Raw genomic sequence first — 18,253 nt, forward strand, 5'->3', positions numbered from 1 at the left:
AGATAGCCCTGTTTGGTAAAAGACCAAGTCGATATTATGGCAAGAACAGCTCAAATAAGCAAAGAGAAATGACAGTCCATCGTTACTTTAAGACATGAAGGTCAGTCAATCCGGAAAAAATGAAGTTTCTTCAAGTGCAGTCACAAAAACCATCAAGCTTTATGATTAAACTAGCTCTCATGAGAACCGCCACAGGAAAGGAAGACCCCGAATTACCCCTGCTGCAGAGGATAAGTTCATTAGAGTTACCAGCCTCAGAAATCGCAGCCCAAATAAATGCTTCACAGAGTTCAAGTAACAGACATCTCCACTGTTCAGAAGATACTAGGTGAATCAGGCCTTCATGGTCGAATTGCTGCAAAGAAACCACTACTAAAGGACACTAATAAGAAGAAGAGACTTGCTTGGGCCAAGAAATACGAGCAATGAACATTAGACGGGTGGAAATCTGTCCTTTGGTCTGATGAGTCCAAATTTGAGATTTTTGGTTCCATCTGCCGTTTTTTTGTGAGACGCAGAGGAGGTGAACGGATGATCTCTGCATGTGTGTTTCCCACCGTGAAGCATGAAGGAGTAGGTGTGATGGTGTGGGGGTGCTTTGCTGGTGACACTATCTGTGATTTATTTAGAATTCAAGGCACATTTAACCAGCATGGCTACTACAGCATTCTGCAGCGATACGCCATCCCATCTGGTTTGTGCTTAGTGGGACTATCATTTGTAAATGCTTATGTCAAAACTGCCATTACAGTAAATGTCAAAACTGCCATTACAGTAAATGCTTATGTCAAAACTGCCATTACAGTAAATGCTTATGTCAAAACTGCCATTACAGTAAATGTCAAAACTGCCATTACAGTAAATGCTTATGTCAAAACTGCCACTACAGTAAATGCTTATGTTAAAACTGCCATTACAGTAAATGCTCATGTCAAAACTGCCATTACAGTAAATGCTCATGTCAAAACTGCCATTATAGTAAATGCCCATGTCAAAACTGCCATTACAGTAAATGCCCATGTCAAAACTGCCATTACAGTAAATGCCCATGTCAAAACTGCCAATACAGTAAATGCTTATGTCAAAACTGCCATTACAGTAAATGCTTATGTTAAAACTGCCATTACAGTAAATGCGTATGTCAAAACTGCCAATACAGTAAATGCTTATGTTATAACTGCCATTACAGTAAATGCTCATGTCAAAACTGCCATTACAGTAAATGCTTATGTTAAAACTGCCATTACAGTAAATGCTTATGTTATAACTGCCATTACAGTAAATGCTTGTCTCCACGGTAAGACAGAATGAGATGAAGGTTAGCGGGATATCCCCTTTGCTTGCATTTTATTGAGGTACACATTTAAAATATTTCATCATAAACGATTAACCGATCAGGGAAAATTACATTTTACTACATCAACTTACATTTGACATGTATACAACTTACAATTCATGAGAGCCTGTAAGTTCACTTGGTTTTCGGCCAACAACATATAGTTTAAGAGTTCTTAAAAGTGAAAAAGAATATACATTTTACACAGAAAGACTAGAGAGCAACATGCATCTACAACTTTATGCTGGGGCAATGTTAGAATTAGTCAGAAAGCATCCCATCATACACACACACAGTCAAAACATTACGGTGTCCAGGTCACTCTAACCCCTATACAGTGTACGCTCCATCAGGGGAGTATTAAAGGGCTGTCCCTTCATTCAGCGAGCTTTACATTCACCTGCTTTTAAGCATTTCACTTTCCTATCCCTAATGTAGGTTAGTAATGTCATTGTATAAAGCACTTGAAGTTAACCAAAGAAAGCAATGTTTCCATTGTTGCAGTAGGTTGTGTTGCCACTGTTCTGGAGGTTGACATACAATATTATTGAATTACAAAATAAGTATTTTTCTACTTCTTATTCTAGCCTTAAAGGCAGGTGAGTATAAAACAAACTGAGAAAAAAAGCAGGGATGAATCAGGAACAAACTGGTAAACACCCAATCACGTCAATGATAGATAAATAAAATGAGTACATACTTTACCCTGCATAGACCATGTGAAAGACAGTTTACATAATCAATATCTCATAGGATTTGTAAACGATAAAAACATAAAGACAGTGCTACATTTCAAAGTGCTTGGATTTTACAGTTGGCTATAATTTCATCAAGGTGTTACGTACTAACATTACACCGCTAATGTATTTCATTATCAGTACATATAACTTATCAATCTACAAACTGTTTACTTGTAACTAACATACTTACAGTACGGTACAAATGTGGCATTACTTTTTTCAGTTAAAAAAGGAGTACCACTGTTCAATAGTGTTCCAGTCATGTATGTGGTGTGTCTGCAAGCCAGTGCATTAGTGTGAATGTCAGGTAGAAAAAGAGAGTGTGCATGAGAAGATATCTGTGAGGAGATATCTGTGAGGAGATATCTCTGAGGCTGATTGCTTTATGCCTGGGAGTAAGAGAGGACACTTTCATGAAGCAGAGGTTTTTAGCATCACAATAAGATCTAGTTCACCATTCCAGATTCACTTTCTATAAACTACTTTCACGGTAAATATATATTTTTTAAATTACAGACTTATCAGTCAAACAATGCAACAAAAGTGTTCAAGTTGTTGGCTTGAAAGGCATTTGTTAAATGCATAGTTGGCAGTCAAGTGTAAGCTCAGAGCAGATTTTCACCCCAGAAATGGTAACACAGACCACTTTGATATGTGAAACCACAATCCTTTAATAAAAAGTGCACAAAATAGCCTATACCATGAAATGTAGATGCAAGTGTATTTTGTGCACAGCGTAGTTACATACAGATGATTTTTGTGGGCATTTACATGCCAGATACATATATATATATATACAAACTATGTAATTTCCTCATGCACATCCAACTTTAGTGTATGGTACACAATGTGTGGTTTCTAGGGGGATAGTAGCCATGTTTTGTGTGCTGAGATGTGTAGGTGTGTATGTTGATATTTTGAGGCAGGTAGCTTGTACCTGTGCCAGCTTCATCATCAAGTGGGCAAAGACGTGGAGGAAGCCTACTACTGCATCCCACAGCCTGCTGTGGGTCAGGGACTGCTGGTTGCCTGTACACGGACCCTGAGGGGAGACCACCGGGTACGTACGGTCACACACTTACCCAGTAACATCCAGTCATCAAATAAAATCTATTTATATAGCCCTTCTTACATCAGCTGATATCTCAAAGTGCTGTACAGAAACCCAGCCTAAAACCCCAAACAGCAAGCAATGCAGGTGTAGAAGCACGGTGGCTAGGAAAAACTCCCTAGAAAGGCCAGAACCTAGGAAGAGACCTAGAGAGGAACCAGGCTATGAGGGGTGGCCAGTCCTCTTCTGGCTGTGCCGGGTGGAGATTATAACAGAACATGGCCAAGATGTTCAAATGTTCATAAATGACCAGCAGGATCAAATAATAATAATCACAGTAGTTGTCGAGGGTGCAACAGGTCAGCACCTCAGGAGTAAATGTCAGTTGGCTTTTCAGTCATCTACATACTGTACAGATGAATGGGTTTATACTCACCTGGATGTACTCAGTCAGACTGTTAAAGATCTGTTTAGCCACTGTCATGGCCTTGGAGAAGTTCTTCTTGCCTGGCTCATCGATGATCTCTTTCCCAGAGTAATACCAGTAGAAATCACTGATTGACTCCTTTAGAGAGAGTGAAAGATAGAGAGCGAGAGATAGAGAAAGTGAGAGGGTGAACAAGTGAGGGTGAAAGAGCGAGAAGGTGAGAGAGAGAGAGAGGGGGGGGGGGGTGAGAGAGAGAGGGTAGGTGAGAGAGAGAGAGAGAGAGAGGGTTAGAGAGAGAGAGAGAGAGAGAGAGAGGGGGAGAGAGGGTGGGTGAGAGAGAGCGGGAGAGAGAGAGGGTTAGAGAGAAAGCCACTGTGCTTCTGCATTTCTTGCTCTTTGTAGTTTTAGGTTGGGTTTCTGCACTTTGTGACAACTGCTGAAGTAAAAAGGGCTTTATAAAATTCATTAGAAATGTGAATTTTCATGGTAAAAGGGACAACAGGACACCTTTTTAACAGATATGTGTTAATAGTCAGAGTCCCAGTACCTGCAGTCGGAGGAGGTAATCCACAGTGCAGATGATGATGTTGATAGTGGTGGTGCTGCCTGTCTGTGTCCTCAAGTAGTTCTGGAAATCTGGAGTAAAAACAGAGTCCACTCAAATAGACTGCCAACATTTGATCAGCATTACAGCAAGTCATGATTCAATGTCATTGTCCTAAGTGTTGCTGTGCCGCCACAGATGAATCCATCATTCCCTAAATAGAACACCATTGGATAATATTTTTCTCACCGTTATTGTGGCCCTCACAGAGCAGCTGCAACATGCGGAACAGATCGCATGTAAACTCATCATCCGACATGACTTTCTCACCTAGAGAGGTCAGACAAAGGGGCAGAGGATCAGACTAGTTTTAGGGGTACTGGATGTATTTGACATAAGGGGGGGTTCAGTCAGGCCGCCTCTATCTATTTATATGTAATGTAGGTGGGAGACTAACTAGACAATTTGAGCCATTCATCCGAGTGTTAGCCAGTGCGTGCCATGGTCAGCAGCACACATGCTTGCAGCAATAAGGTGAGTGTGATGAACATTTCACAGCTCTCCATCACGTCTGCATAATCATATTAGTAAGAGCTGCAATAGCCTCCTCCTTACAGACGGTCCATCTTCCTTTAGTCCATACTGAGTTGCTCACTGTAGCTACAATATGGAAAACTTCAAACACTTGCTGAATCATGGCCAAGAGGTTGGCATGTACTGTAAAAGCACATTCACAGCAACAAGCAACGATAAGAACCTCTGCACATTAATACACATAATCAAACACCATTATGTCACATACATAAACACATAAAGAAACAGTTCTCCATCAACACTGAAAACACAGTATACTAAATACACAGTATACATACAGATAAAAGTACATGGTCACATCAACATGTATAGATACAATGGACAGCACTGTGTACCACACAGACATTCAACGTAATGGAGAAGTTGACCCTGTCAGTTCCTTAGTCAGTGCATGCAGAAACACAGTCATGCAGCACAGACCTACTGCACTCCTCTACCTCCACTGAATGTGGGTTAAGAGGGACAGAGTTTGGACTTCTGTCCAAGCAAGGTAGAGTGGAGGAGGGATGATGTCATTGTGGGGGGATTACAGTGTAAGTCATGTGAGGGTTCAGAGGTGGGTGGGGCAGACAGAGTGCTGATCTAGGATCAGTTTGCCGTTCATATCATAAAAAAATATGATTACAGCGCATTCGGAAAGTATTCAGACCCCTTCCCTTTTTCCACATTTTGTTACGTTACAGCCTTATTCCAAAATGGATACCATAAAAACAATCCTCATCAATCTACATACTACATAATGACAAAGCGAAAACAGATTTTTGGGAATTCTTTGCTAATTTATAAAAAATCAAAAACAGAAATACCTTATTTACATAGGTTTTCAGACCCTTTGCTATAAGACTCGAAATCTCTGCAGCACTCCACCAATCAGGCCTTTCTAGTAGAGTAGCTAGACGGAAGCCACTCCTCATTAAAAGGAATGACAGCCCGCTTGGAGTTTGACAAGATTCTGTGTACGACTGGGTCGCTCAGGGTCTGAACACCATTCTTTTTTTGTTATACATTTGCAAACATTTCTAAAAACCTGTTTTTCCTTTGTCATTATGAGGTATTGTGTGTAGATTGATCAGGGGAAAAAATAAGTTAATCAATTTTAGAATAAGGCTGAACATAACAAAATGTGGAAAAAGTCAAGGGGTCTGAATACTTCCCAAATGCACTGTATATGGACAGATCCTAGATCAGCAATCCTACTCTGAGATGCTTGTGGATCCAGAGTTACAAACACTGAGGATTAATATGAGAGATAGATAGATCCAGATATTGAGCTTATTCCGTGCTCAGGAAGTCTGATCGCAATAGTGGTGAGCTTCTGAGTTTCAGTAGATCTGTGGTTAGCCACTCAATGGGAAAAAACACTTTTCAGTCATTGTCTGTTGTTAGGGTACATTACTCTTTGAGAGTTTAATAAGTTTACTATGAATACAGTATATAGTCATGTACAGTATATACCAGAGAAACTGTGGAATTGGCATTACTTGACATGACTGAAAGGTTATTTCATAAACTCCTTGAGTGTGAAATTGAATAAAGTTGGGCCCCACAACACAAGATAATTAAGAGCTAAAGAAAATGAAGAGACAGGGAGAGGGAACAGGGAGGGCAATAGAAAGAGAAAAGGTAGAAAAACAGAGGGACAGAGGTATCATTTACCCCGTTCTGACTTCATGTCTGAGGACCAGCAAAGGAGGGAATGGGAAGAGAGGATAGGGGAGGGAGGGACGCGATGATGGCAAGGTAGGGAAAGAGAGCGATGGTGAGTTGATTGACAACAGTAGAACACGTAGGAGTTTTAAACTAAGAATTAGTTAAAAAATTATTCTACATTTACAAAATATTTTACAAATTAACATTGAATGTAAACACAAAATATTAGCAAGTCAAAATACAGTACTAAAAAGACACTATGTAAATTCAAATTACCAAATGACAAGGCGTTAGCACTGACAAAATTACAGCCATATCAACACATGAATCACTCAATCATTATTGGACAGCAGAGTTGATGGATGTTACTAATACTGAAAAAAGATGAGGAATGAAGTGGAGGAACTCCCACTCAGTGACCATAGGCCCTGATACTGCACATGTGTGAGTGTGTGATTGTCTAGGCAGGAGATGGATGCAAAGATGGTGTAAGGTGGTACAAAGTTAGTGTACCAGTGTCCAGTACAGTGAGAGCTTTAAAGACTTACTTGTTCCCTCCTCCGACAACATGCCCAGACCCTCTGCCTTGTTCTGTCTCTCAAAGGCATTCAGGTCCAGGACACTGCCATGACAAACAACATACAGTCAACTTTTATCAAACTTCATAAGCTGTTGGCTCCATTTTCCCTTTATATACTCTACTGTTCAAAAGTTTGGGGTCATTTAGAAAAGTCCTTGTTTTTGAAAGAAAAGCACATTTTTTGTCCATTAAAATAACATCAAATTGATCAGAAATACAGTGTAGACATTGTTAATGTTGTAAATTACTATTGTAGCTGGAAACGGCTGATTTTTCTATGGAATATCTACATAGGCATACAGAGGCACATTATCAGCAACCATCACTCCTGTGTTCCAATAGCACGTTGTGTTACCTAATCCAAGTTTATAATTTTAAAAGGCTAATTGATCATTAGAAAACACTTTCGCAATTATGTTAGCACAGCTGAAAACTGTTGTGCTAATTAAAGAAGCAATAAAACTGGCCTACTTTTGACTAGTTGAGTATCTGGAGCATCAGCATTTGTGGGTTTGATTGGAGGCTCAAAATGGCCAGAACCAAAGAACTTTCTTGTGGAAATTGTCAGTCTATTCTTGTTCTGAGAAATGAAGGCTATTCCATGCGACAAAATTTCCAAGAAACTGAAGATCTCGTACAACACTGTGTACTACTCCCTTCACAGAACAGCGCAATCTGGCCCTAACCAGAATAGAAAGAGGAGTGGGAGGCCCCGGTGCACAACTGAGCAAGAGTACAATTAGAGTGTCTAGTTTGAGAAACAGGCGCCTCACAAGTCCTCAACTGGCAGCTTCATTAAATAGTATCTGCAAAACACTAGATTTTTAGAAAAGCAGGGCAGGATGGATATAGGGCTATAAAAGTTTTGGTCTAGAGTGTCTCCCCCTTTGAAGAGGGGGATGACCGCGGCAGCTTTCCAATCTTTGGGGATCTCAGATGATACGAAAGAGAGGTTGAACAGGCTAGTAATAGAGGTTGCAACAATTTTGGCAGATAATTTTAGAAAGAGGGTCCAGATTGTCTTGCCCAGCTGATTTGTAGGGGTCCAGATTTTGCAGCTCTTTCAGAACATCACCTGTCTGAATTTGGGTGAAGGAGAAATGGCGGGGGGGGGGGGGGGGGTGCTCTTATTCTCAATGGGCTTTACAGTGTCCCAAAACTTTTTGTAATGTGTAGGTGTATCCAAACGTATGACTGGTACCGTCCTTTATGAGTAATTCAGGGGTGAAGACAAACCTGCATGTCTGCATTAGAGCCTGGACACTCAAAAAGAAGCCAACATCCTTCTTGTCCTTCAAGTACTCAAGCATTTTCTGCAAGCAGACAGTGAGACCAGTCAATTCCTACTATATCCTCAGGTCAGATGGACAGCCCACTGAGAGAACACTTACCTGTTGAACCTCAGCGTTACCACCGTTTAGGATGGAGATGCCCAATTTAAGGGTGGAGGACACCATGCAGCCAGTCTCACCTAAATGCAGAGAAAAGTACTCTTTACCATTCTAGATGAACGGGTATGAATAATGTCTTTGATATGTGTCGACCATGACAGGTACCCTTCAAATACATGCACTGTGATGGAGAGACATTGACTTGTAGTACTGCAGGGTTCTCCAATAGGCGGTCTGCAGGCCAAATTATTTTATTTGCCCCCCCTCAAGTTTTTATGAGCAAAAAATAAGCCTCAATGTGATTTTAATTTAGGAAATCTGTTTCGAAGTATTCCTACGCATAAATAGAGAGAGGCATATATGATCGTATCCCAATGTAATCAAGGTTTGATTTGATTTTGTTTTTGTTAAATGCTATATCTGTTTGGGATTCTTGTGGTCAATTTGAAGTGTACAAATTATTTATAACTAAATTATGTTCCGTCCCCCTGACCATCCTCTCAAGGAGTAATCATCCCACAGTTGAATGTAATTGGGGATCCTTGGTGTAACTGCATGGGTTGGGAAGTACCTTTGCAAGCACTGATCATCTGCAGCACCATCTCAGCCGCCCCACGGTTATGGAGACGGGACTGCTGGTACAGAAGTCTCTGTTTCTCCATCTCTTTTTCCTGTGATGGACACAGATGCTGTGACTGTGTCCTGATGGTCACACAAAGAAGGAGAACAAGTGACAGTCACACAGTCCCTTTGCATTCACACAGCTAGTACCTAGCTGTATAGACCTTCTCTCTAAGCTCCACTGATTTGCTGCCCTAAACTTTGTTTTAATAGTGTAGGCCTATTGTTTTAAATGCTTCATATACAATGCCAGTCAAAGTTTGGACACACCTACTCATTGAAAGTTCTCTTTATTTTTACTATTTTCAACATTGTAGAAAAATTGTGAAAACATCAAACTATGAAATAACACATAATGAATCGTGTAGTAAGCAAAAAAGTGTTTCAAAAAATCTAAATATATTTTAGATTTTAGATTCTTCAAAGTATCCACCCTTTGCATTGATGACAACTTTGCACACACTTGGCATTTTCTCAACCGGCTTCATGAGGTAGTCACCTGGAATGCTTTTCCAACAGTCTTGAATGAGTTCCCGCATATGCTGAGCACTTGTTGGATGCTTTTCCTTCACTTTTCCTTAATTGAAATGCATTTCATGAAGCTGGTTGAGAGAATGCCAAGAGTGTGCAAAGTTGTCATCAAGGCAAAATATATATATTTAAATTTTATTGAACCTTTATTTAACTAGGCAAGTCAGTTAAGAACAAATTATTATTTACCATGACGGCCTACACCGGTCAAACCTGGATGACGCTGGGCCAATTGTGTGCCGTCCTTTAGACTCCCAATCATGGCCGGTTGTGATACAGCCTGGAATCGAACCAGGATGTCTGTAGTGACGACTCAAGGACTGAGATGCAGTGCCTTAAACCGCTAATTTGTTCTTAACTGACTTGCCTACTGTAGTTAAATAAAAAATAAATACATTTGTTTAACACTTTTTTGGTTACTACATGATTCCATATGTGTTATTTCATAGTTTGGATGTCTTCACTATTATTCTACAATGTAGAAAATAGTGAAAATAAAGAAAAACCCTGGAATGAGTAGATCTGTCTAAACTTTTGACCTGTACCGAATATCTAAAATTGAAATAGTTTCTCATTCTCAGTTTCTACTCTCCACCTTCATTTCTTAGTTGCCATTTTCCTCTCATTGTATAGGGATACACTCATTCAAACCTGCATGCTTTATCTGCTTTTTGACTCGTTTTCCACACATTTCATTACTTCCATTCCACCTATCCACCTGTTTCTCTCTCTCACCCATTCTCTCTCCCCAGTTAATTAGTCATGGAGTCGTTACACTACTTCTGCACGTTTGCTGACTGGAGCAAACGTTAGACTACAGCAAACAGCCCTGATGGCCTTGCACGCTGCAGTGCTAGCCGTTGCAAAGAACCATACAGGATCTATTGAATAACCACAGTGTCCCCCTTGGTGTCTTAAATAAATGTTATTACATTTTTATTTTAAAAAGCCCAAACATGTCTGTCACAGAACTACATTTGTAGTGTAAGCTTGCAACATTTTGACAAGTGCAATGTAATGCAATTAAGTATATAGAAGGTATAAAAACTAACCAGATTTGATATTGTAACCAACATTTTCTTTTCAACCAAGACTTAATTAAAACAAAAGTAATACAAATACATATTTAATCAGTTCCCACAAGCATCCCACCCTCCTAACCCACCCAAAGCTCCACCCACCCACCCAAAGCTCCACCCACCCACCCAAAGCTCCACCCACCCACCCATCCACCCACGTATGCCTGATTATGGTCTACCCAGTAAGCATGGTGCAGATGTACTTGACATTACTTATAGAGAGTTTCCAATCCAATGGAAACAAGATGGGGGTTTGGATAAGCCCTCTATCAGGTGTAGTATACAGTCTGTCTATCAGTGAATGTGTTGTTGCTGGAACACTTCTTACACATATTCTTACTGTATGTGTCAGTCTAGGTGTCTGGGAGAGTAGACAGGCTTTCACTGTAGTCTATTGGTCAATAAGAAAGTATGGAAGGGAACAGCATTGATTAGTAACAGTCAGCTAATAGAGATAAAGGTGTTACGCCAGAGTAAGTGGGAGAGCAGTAACAGAACATGGAACTGACACAGATGTGGTCAGAGGTCAGTCAAAGGGTCAGTAGTTGGTTACAATCTGAGAAACAGACAGGATCAGTTCTGTTCGAGATTCCATCTGAGAAACAGACAGGATCAGTTCTGTTAGAGATTCCATCTGAATCTACATGAAAGACCATAGGTGGGGTATGGTGGTATGAGCTGGTATGAGCTGGCAGTGATAGACTAGACTTGGGACAATGTGTGGTAACCAACAACATGGCTAATGGCCTCCCACACTCTAAAGGTAACAATTTACAGACGCAGGAGTAATTCCTATTCGTCCAAATATACCACTTACATACATAAGTGGTATAAAATACCGGTATATACACTGAGTGGACAAAACATTAGGAATACCTGCTCTTTCTATGACAGACTGACCAGGTGAATCTAGGTGAAAGCTATGATTCCTTGTTGATGTCACTTGTTAAATCTACTTCAATCAGTGTAGGTGAAGGGAAAGGACAGGTTAAAGAAGGATTTTTCAGCCTTGAGACAATTGAGACATGGATTGTGTATGTGTGCCATTCAGAGGATTTATGTTCCTTTGAACGGGGTATGGTAGAAGGTGCCAAGCACACCGGTTTGAATGTGTCAAGAACTGTAACGCTGCTGGAATTTTCACGCTCAACAGTTTCCCGTGTGTATCAAGAATGGTCCACCACCCAAAGGACACCCAGACAAAAGAGGGATGAGAGAGGAGAGAGAAGAGCGATAGAGAACAGAGAGATGTGGTTGCATGCTGATGTGCAGTGGATGATATGGTCACTCGATGCGTTGAGAGCTACCGCTCCAGTGTCTCCCTGCTCCCCTGCTCCCCTGGCCGCCCCATACCAGTTCTGTCTGTCGCACCTCAAAGGACATCTCATCCTCAGCCCCTTCCTCCACCTCCTCTCCCCCTTCGTCCTCCTCACCAATGTGGCAGCTCTACAACACACACAGACAAGGAAAAAAATTAATGATATACTTTAAATACATTCGTATACAAATAACAATAACATGCTAAAATGTTCCATCATAAAACTCACCTTTGCCATAATATCAGCGTATGCCATATATAGGTAATCTGTATCAAGTTTACTGTAACAATGAGAAGAAACAGAGGCTTAGGCAACATGTCAAAAGGTTGAGATGCGTATTTAGTGTTGAATTCAATCCAAAAGCTGCTCAACTAACATGCTTGAGGGAGAAAAGGAGAGTCCCACCTCTTCTCTGTGAGAGCGGTACGGCTGAAATGCAAAATTAGTTGGTGAAGGGGATCTGGCTTGGTCTCAGTCTCTTCCTCTTCCTCACCTTCTTGCTCCATGGCTTTCTGTGTTTGAGAAAGAGATGTGGGAGTGAAACTACAGGAGGAAACTCGCAGGTCCTGAAATCCTCAAAAGGTGAGTCAAGCATGCAGAGCTTACAGACAAGTCGTCTATCATTCTGTCCTCAAAGGAGTAGCCTTCAGTATGGATCCAGTTGCATTTGTATCCTTCCAGGAACATATTGGAAGCTCTATGCCTGTGAGGCAGACAGAAAACCATGTTAGTGTCTGTATTTTACTTGTGGCTGTGTGTTACTTACTGCATATGTTTGAATGTGGAGGCAGGTAGCCTAGTATTTTAGAATGTCGGACCAGTAACGGAAAAGTCACTGGTTCTAATCTAAGAGCAGACTAGGTGAAAAATCTGTCGATGTGCACTTGAGCAAGGCGCGATAAGGCGGATAAGAGTGCCTGCTAGATGACTCAAATGTAAATACAAGACTGTAATAGCGTCTCTAACCTTGGTAGGTTGTAGAGTGGAGTCATCCTAAAGCAGGCTACCACAGCCTTGCGTCTCTGCTTGGAGAGCAGTTTGTGCCACACAATCTTTTTGGATTTGAAGGGGTGCTCCGTCTAAGTGAGACAAGATAATTGAGAGAAACTGACATCATGCCATGTGTGTGAAGTAGGACTATAGGGATACTGTAGGATTATATTGATGTTGTAGTATTGAAGTACTGAGTGTACTACTACTATTACTCACCACCTCAATGTGATAGAGAACAGCTGACACCTCCTGCACCCTCTTCACCACTTTCTCTGGAGCGTCAGCATCCTCAGCCTTCCCTGCCATCTCCTTATACAGGGACATCTGCCAGCACATGGACGGGTTCTCCACCTGAACACAACACACTGCAGCTGGAGGAACGCACACTGCAGCCGGGGGAACACACAGTGCAGTCGGAGGAACACTCACTGCAGCTAGAGGAACGCACACTGCAGCCGGGGGAATGCACAGTGCAGCCGGGGGAACGCACACTGCAGCCGGGGGAACGCACAGTGCAGCTGGAGGAACACTCACTGCAGCTAGAGGAACGCACACTGCAGCTAGAGGAACACACAGTGCAGCCGGAGTAACACACAGTGCAGTCGGAGGAACACACAGTGCAGCCGGGGTAACACACGGTGCAGCCAGAGGAACACACAGTGCAGCCGGGGTAACACACAGTGCAGTCGGAGGAACACACAGTGCAGCCGGAGGAACACTCACTGCAGCCGGAGGAACACTCACTGCAGCCGGAGGAAAACGCACACTGCAGCCGGAGGAAAACGCACACTGCAGCCGGAGGAAAACGTACACTGCAGCCGGGGGAACACACAGTGCAGCCGGATGAACACACACTGCAGCCGGATGAACACACAGTGCAGCCGGAGGAAAACGCACACTGCAGCCGGAGGAAAACGCACACTGCAGCCGGAGGAAAACGCACACTGCAGCCGGAGGAAAACGCACACTGCAGCCGGAGGAAAACGCACACTGCAGCCGGAGGAAAACGCACACTGCAGCCGGAGGAAAAAGCACACTGCAGCCGGAGGAAAACGCAGACTGCAGCCGGGGGAACTCTCACTGCAGCCGGGGGAACTCTCACTGCAGCCGGGAAAACACACACTGCAGCCCGAAGAACACACAGTGCAGCCAGGGAAAAACACACAGTGCAGCCGGGAAACACACAGTGCAGCCGGGGTAACACACAGTGCAGCCGGGGGAACACACAGTGCAGCCGGGTAAAACACACAGTGCAGCCGGGGAAACACACAGTGCAGCCGGGGGAACACAGTGCAGCCGGAAGAACACACAGTGCAGCCGGAAAAACACACACTGCAGCCGGGGGGACACACAGTGCAGCCGGGGGAACACACACTGCAGCCGGGGAAACACACAGTGCAGCCGGGGGAACACACACTGCAGCCGGAGGAACACACACTGCAGCCGGAGGAACACACAGTGCAGCCGGAGGAACACACAGTGCAGCCGGAGGAACACACAGTGCAGCCGGAGGAACACACATTGCAGCCGGGGGAACACTCAGTGCAGCCGGAGGAACACACAGTGCAGCCAGAGGAACACACAGTGCAGCCAGAGGAACACACACTGCAGTCGGGGGAACACACAGTGCAGCCGGGGGAACACACAGTGCAGCCGGGGGAACACACAGTGCAGCCGGGGGAACACCACAGGACTTCACCATGTATCACTTTACTGCACCAACCCCGTCCATCTTACCTTGCCTTGAAGATGCAGGTTGTTTTGCAAAAACTCTCTTACTTCTTCATCCGTGTCCCTCTGGAAAACAAATGTTGTTTAACATTTATTTTGGAACCATTTCTGTGTCTGGATATACGGCCCTATGGGTCTGGCTCAAACAACTAGTCATACTAAGGCAGAGTTATTTAAGACAGCCGAGGGCAGACTACCAAAGAGTATCGTATCTTGGCCAGGTTGATAAGCTCCTGATCAGCAGGGGAGCACATGTTGAGGCCGATGGGGAGCATCTTTTTCAGGGCAGCCACAATAAGTGACGTCTGCACTGAGTAACGATCTCCCCGTCTTTTCTTCTTGGTACGCTCCACGTCTGAGCCACCAGCCTAAGAACACAAGGAGGGACCAAGCCAAGAACATAAGGAGGGACCAAGGCAACTTCTTCATGCATAAAGCCACAACCAATACATGCATTGAACAACATATCAATTACCACAGCTTAGCATTGAACAACATAGAAATTAACATAGCTTAGTATTGAACAACATATCAATTACCACAGCTTAGCATTGAACAACATATACATTAACACTGCCTAGCATTGAACAACATATTCATTAACACTGCTTAGCACTGAACAACATATAGATCAACACTGCTTAGCATTGAACACCATCAATTAACACTGCTTAGCATTGAACCCATGGCACTGATTCGATGGCACGACACTCACAATCACTTACATTTTTCAATAAGAGTCCTGTTCTACCTCTTAACCATGAAAATAATTATTAATGAACACTACAATAGAAAAGCAACTTATTCTACATTATACACTCAGTGGCCAGTTCATTAGGTACACCCATATAGTACTGGGTCAGACCCCCCCCCCCCCTTTGCCTCCAGAACAGCCTGAATTCTTCAGGGCATGGATTCTACAAGGTGTGGTTTCCTAAGTTACTCAATTGGTATCACGGGACCTAACGTGTGCCAGGAAAACATACCTTCCATTGTTTCATCACCAACCTCTACCGTTAACACCAAGCAGGATGAGGCCATGGACTCATGCTCCTTATGCCAAATCCTGACAGAAACCGGGATTGGTCGGACCAGGCGATCTTTTTCCACTCCTCAATTGTCCAGTGTTGGTGATCTCGTGCCCACTGGAGCCGCTTCTTCTTGTTTTTAGCTGATCGGAGAGGAACCCGGTGTGGTCATCTGCTGCAATAGCCCTTGCGTGACAAGGACTGATGAGTTGTGCATTCCGAGATGCCATTCTGCACACCACTGTTGTACTGCACCATTATTTGACTGTTTGTGGCCCGCCTCCTTCAACCTCTCATCAACAAGCTGTTTTCGCCCACAGGACTGCCGCTGACTGGATGTTTTTAGTTTGTCGCACCATTCTCTGTAAACCCTAGACACAGTTGTGCGTGAAAAGCCCAGGAGGCCAGCCGTTTCTGAGATAATGGAACTGGCGCACCTGGCACTAATGTTGAAACCACGCTCAAAGTCACTTAGGTCACTTGCTTTTCCAATTCTAACATTCAATCGAACAGTAACTGAATGCCTTGATGCCTGTCTGACTCTTTTATATAGCAAGCCATGGCCACGAGACTGTAGGAGCCAACCATTTTTGTGAATGAGGTGGTGTACCTAATAAACTGGCTACTGAGTGTATATTTACATTACATTAAATAATCTCCATCACGTGTCAAACACATTCCACGGAGGGCTGAGTGTCTGCTGGTTATCACTCCTCCCTTGTACTTGATCGATTAATTAAGGTCACTGATTTGTAAGGAACTTCCCTCACCTGGTTGTCTAGGTCTTAGTTAGGAACTCCTCTCACCTGGTTGCCTAGGTCTTAGTAAGGAACCCCTCACCTGGTTGTCTAGGTCTTAGTTAAGAACTCTCCTCACTTGGTTGTCTAGGTCTTAATAAGGAACTCCCCTCACCTGGTTGTCTAGGTCTTAGTAAGGAACTCCCAAAAACCAGCAGACACTAGGCCCTCCATGGAATGAGTTTGACATCCTAGATGTACATGACATCCACACTTTGTGCAATGTACTAAAAACCATAATGTGCTCGTCACATTATTTCCAGCTTGATACCTGCAATCCAGTGGAAATGTGACCATTGCTTCTCATTTCAATGACCTGTTGAGTTACAATGTGTCCCCATACCTGCTTACTCAGGCTGTAGCTATCACAAAATACCATTAATTAACAGTTAACACCCTCTAATATCAAAAGCCATGGACTCATCTCTGAACCCTTCAGCCTAGGTCAGTTCCTTCACATCATATTATTATTCAGTATTTGCTGCAGGTGGACAGGCAATGTACTGATAAAAGAACCAAACTGACCAGAATCAGGGCTACATCTCACCACCATAATGACCTGTTTCTGAACCCTTGGCCGGTAAGGGGAGGGGAATGTGAGAATGTAACACTGCATTGAGAAGGACAGGGGTTGGAGCTGGGGTGGAGGGTGTTGGGGAGGACAACTGAAAGGAATCATTCTAATCTGTAGGACAGGAAATCAGTGAAACTGCACAGATAAAAACGTGCTTACAAACGCATTGCATTCACATTAAAAATCCTGTTGTACAGTATGTTTCTCAGGTGCATTTGGCACCAGCAGCACTAGGTGAATTCATGTGTTACATGGTTTTGGAGAGTAGTAAACAAAGCTCCTGTTGAAAACACACACAACTATTAGTTGTAAGTAGCATCATGTTAATAGGAAACTAGATTCAGATCAAGGTGTTAGCAACCAACTAGCAAATCACACAAGTAAACCAAATGTTCATGGGATATACGCCCCATCACCCCTGTGCTCTCCTCCCGCTCTCCTGTCTCGTTTCTGTGATGTTCCATCACAGAAACTGTTGTCTGCCCTCTCTGACGTCCCCTGCAAGCTTGTATGTAGTGTGTGTGTATTTCTCTGTCTCTCTGTGTGTGTATGTGTACACGTGCGTGTCATACAGCAGGCTGAGGTTGGCCATGGGAGTGAAGATAACAGAGGACCAATGCACAGAACAGGAGAGGACGCAAAGCCCTAGAAACAGAGAATGTGTCATGACCAAATGTCACGAAGGACTAAGGGAATCTGCAGTGGTGAAAAGTGAGACTGCTGTATCCATCTCGGAGTATGCCCTTTATGACAGAGAAATGTGAGCGAGTGGTAGGAGTGTGTCAAAGCCACAGACAAGTCCAGGCAGATTCAACCACTTCTCCAAACCAGTACTTCAATGCAAGGAGTGTGTTATGAATAAGGCTAGTTTAGAGGAAGATGGGTGCAAAGGTTTTAGGGGAGATTTTAGAAGACAGGTTTGATCAAAATAGATTGGGGTGAGGTAGTCACATTTAGTTTATTCTACATAGAGTACTATAGAGCTTGTTCCAGAAACTTTTTTCAGTCCTGTTAAATATAGTATCAGGTCAGGGGTTAAAGAAAGGGGACAGGTGTGTGGGTGGAGACTGACTGGAGGATATGATGATGCTAAGCCATGGTCTGACATGGCGGCTACAGGGAGGGAGGAATGAGTGAACGGTGAGCACAGAGAGCAGGACTAACAGCATTCCCTTGTGTAGGGAGCTAGACCACAAATGCTACAGACCAACCAAAACCTTCAACAGAAAATAAAATAAATGGAAGGAAAACTCCCACCTAACTACAA

At 43.2% G+C, this 18,253-nt stretch overlaps 1 protein-coding gene across 1 annotated transcript in view; it reads right to left on the bottom strand.

The window, feature by feature from the left end:
- The window catches only part of LOC109873878 (ryanodine receptor 1-like), an 84,279-nt gene that overhangs the window by 14,739 nt on the left and 51,287 nt on the right, over nucleotides 1-18,253 (bottom strand). Inside the window, exons 72-87 of the mRNA XM_031809071.1 lie at nucleotides 14,785-14,955; nucleotides 14,594-14,653; nucleotides 13,073-13,207; nucleotides 12,830-12,942; nucleotides 12,470-12,566; nucleotides 12,269-12,375; nucleotides 12,092-12,143; nucleotides 11,898-11,990; nucleotides 8,885-8,984; nucleotides 8,314-8,393; nucleotides 8,159-8,235; nucleotides 6,891-6,964; nucleotides 4,348-4,428; nucleotides 4,102-4,190; nucleotides 3,564-3,692; nucleotides 3,014-3,118 (exon numbers count right to left, since the gene is read on the bottom strand). Coding sequence (XP_031664931.1) covers nucleotides 3,014-3,118; nucleotides 3,564-3,692; nucleotides 4,102-4,190; nucleotides 4,348-4,428; nucleotides 6,891-6,964; nucleotides 8,159-8,235; nucleotides 8,314-8,393; nucleotides 8,885-8,984; nucleotides 11,898-11,990; nucleotides 12,092-12,143; nucleotides 12,269-12,375; nucleotides 12,470-12,566; nucleotides 12,830-12,942; nucleotides 13,073-13,207; nucleotides 14,594-14,653; nucleotides 14,785-14,955 — 1,563 coding nt within the window. The remainder of the gene's footprint in view (nucleotides 1-3,013; nucleotides 3,119-3,563; nucleotides 3,693-4,101; nucleotides 4,191-4,347; nucleotides 4,429-6,890; nucleotides 6,965-8,158; nucleotides 8,236-8,313; nucleotides 8,394-8,884; nucleotides 8,985-11,897; nucleotides 11,991-12,091; nucleotides 12,144-12,268; nucleotides 12,376-12,469; nucleotides 12,567-12,829; nucleotides 12,943-13,072; nucleotides 13,208-14,593; nucleotides 14,654-14,784; nucleotides 14,956-18,253) is intronic.

The sequence above is a fragment of the Oncorhynchus kisutch genome, linkage group LG29 (genome assembly GCF_002021735.2).
Source record: "Oncorhynchus kisutch isolate 150728-3 linkage group LG29, Okis_V2, whole genome shotgun sequence".
NCBI classification, from domain to species: Eukaryota; Metazoa; Chordata; class Actinopteri; order Salmoniformes; family Salmonidae; genus Oncorhynchus; species Oncorhynchus kisutch.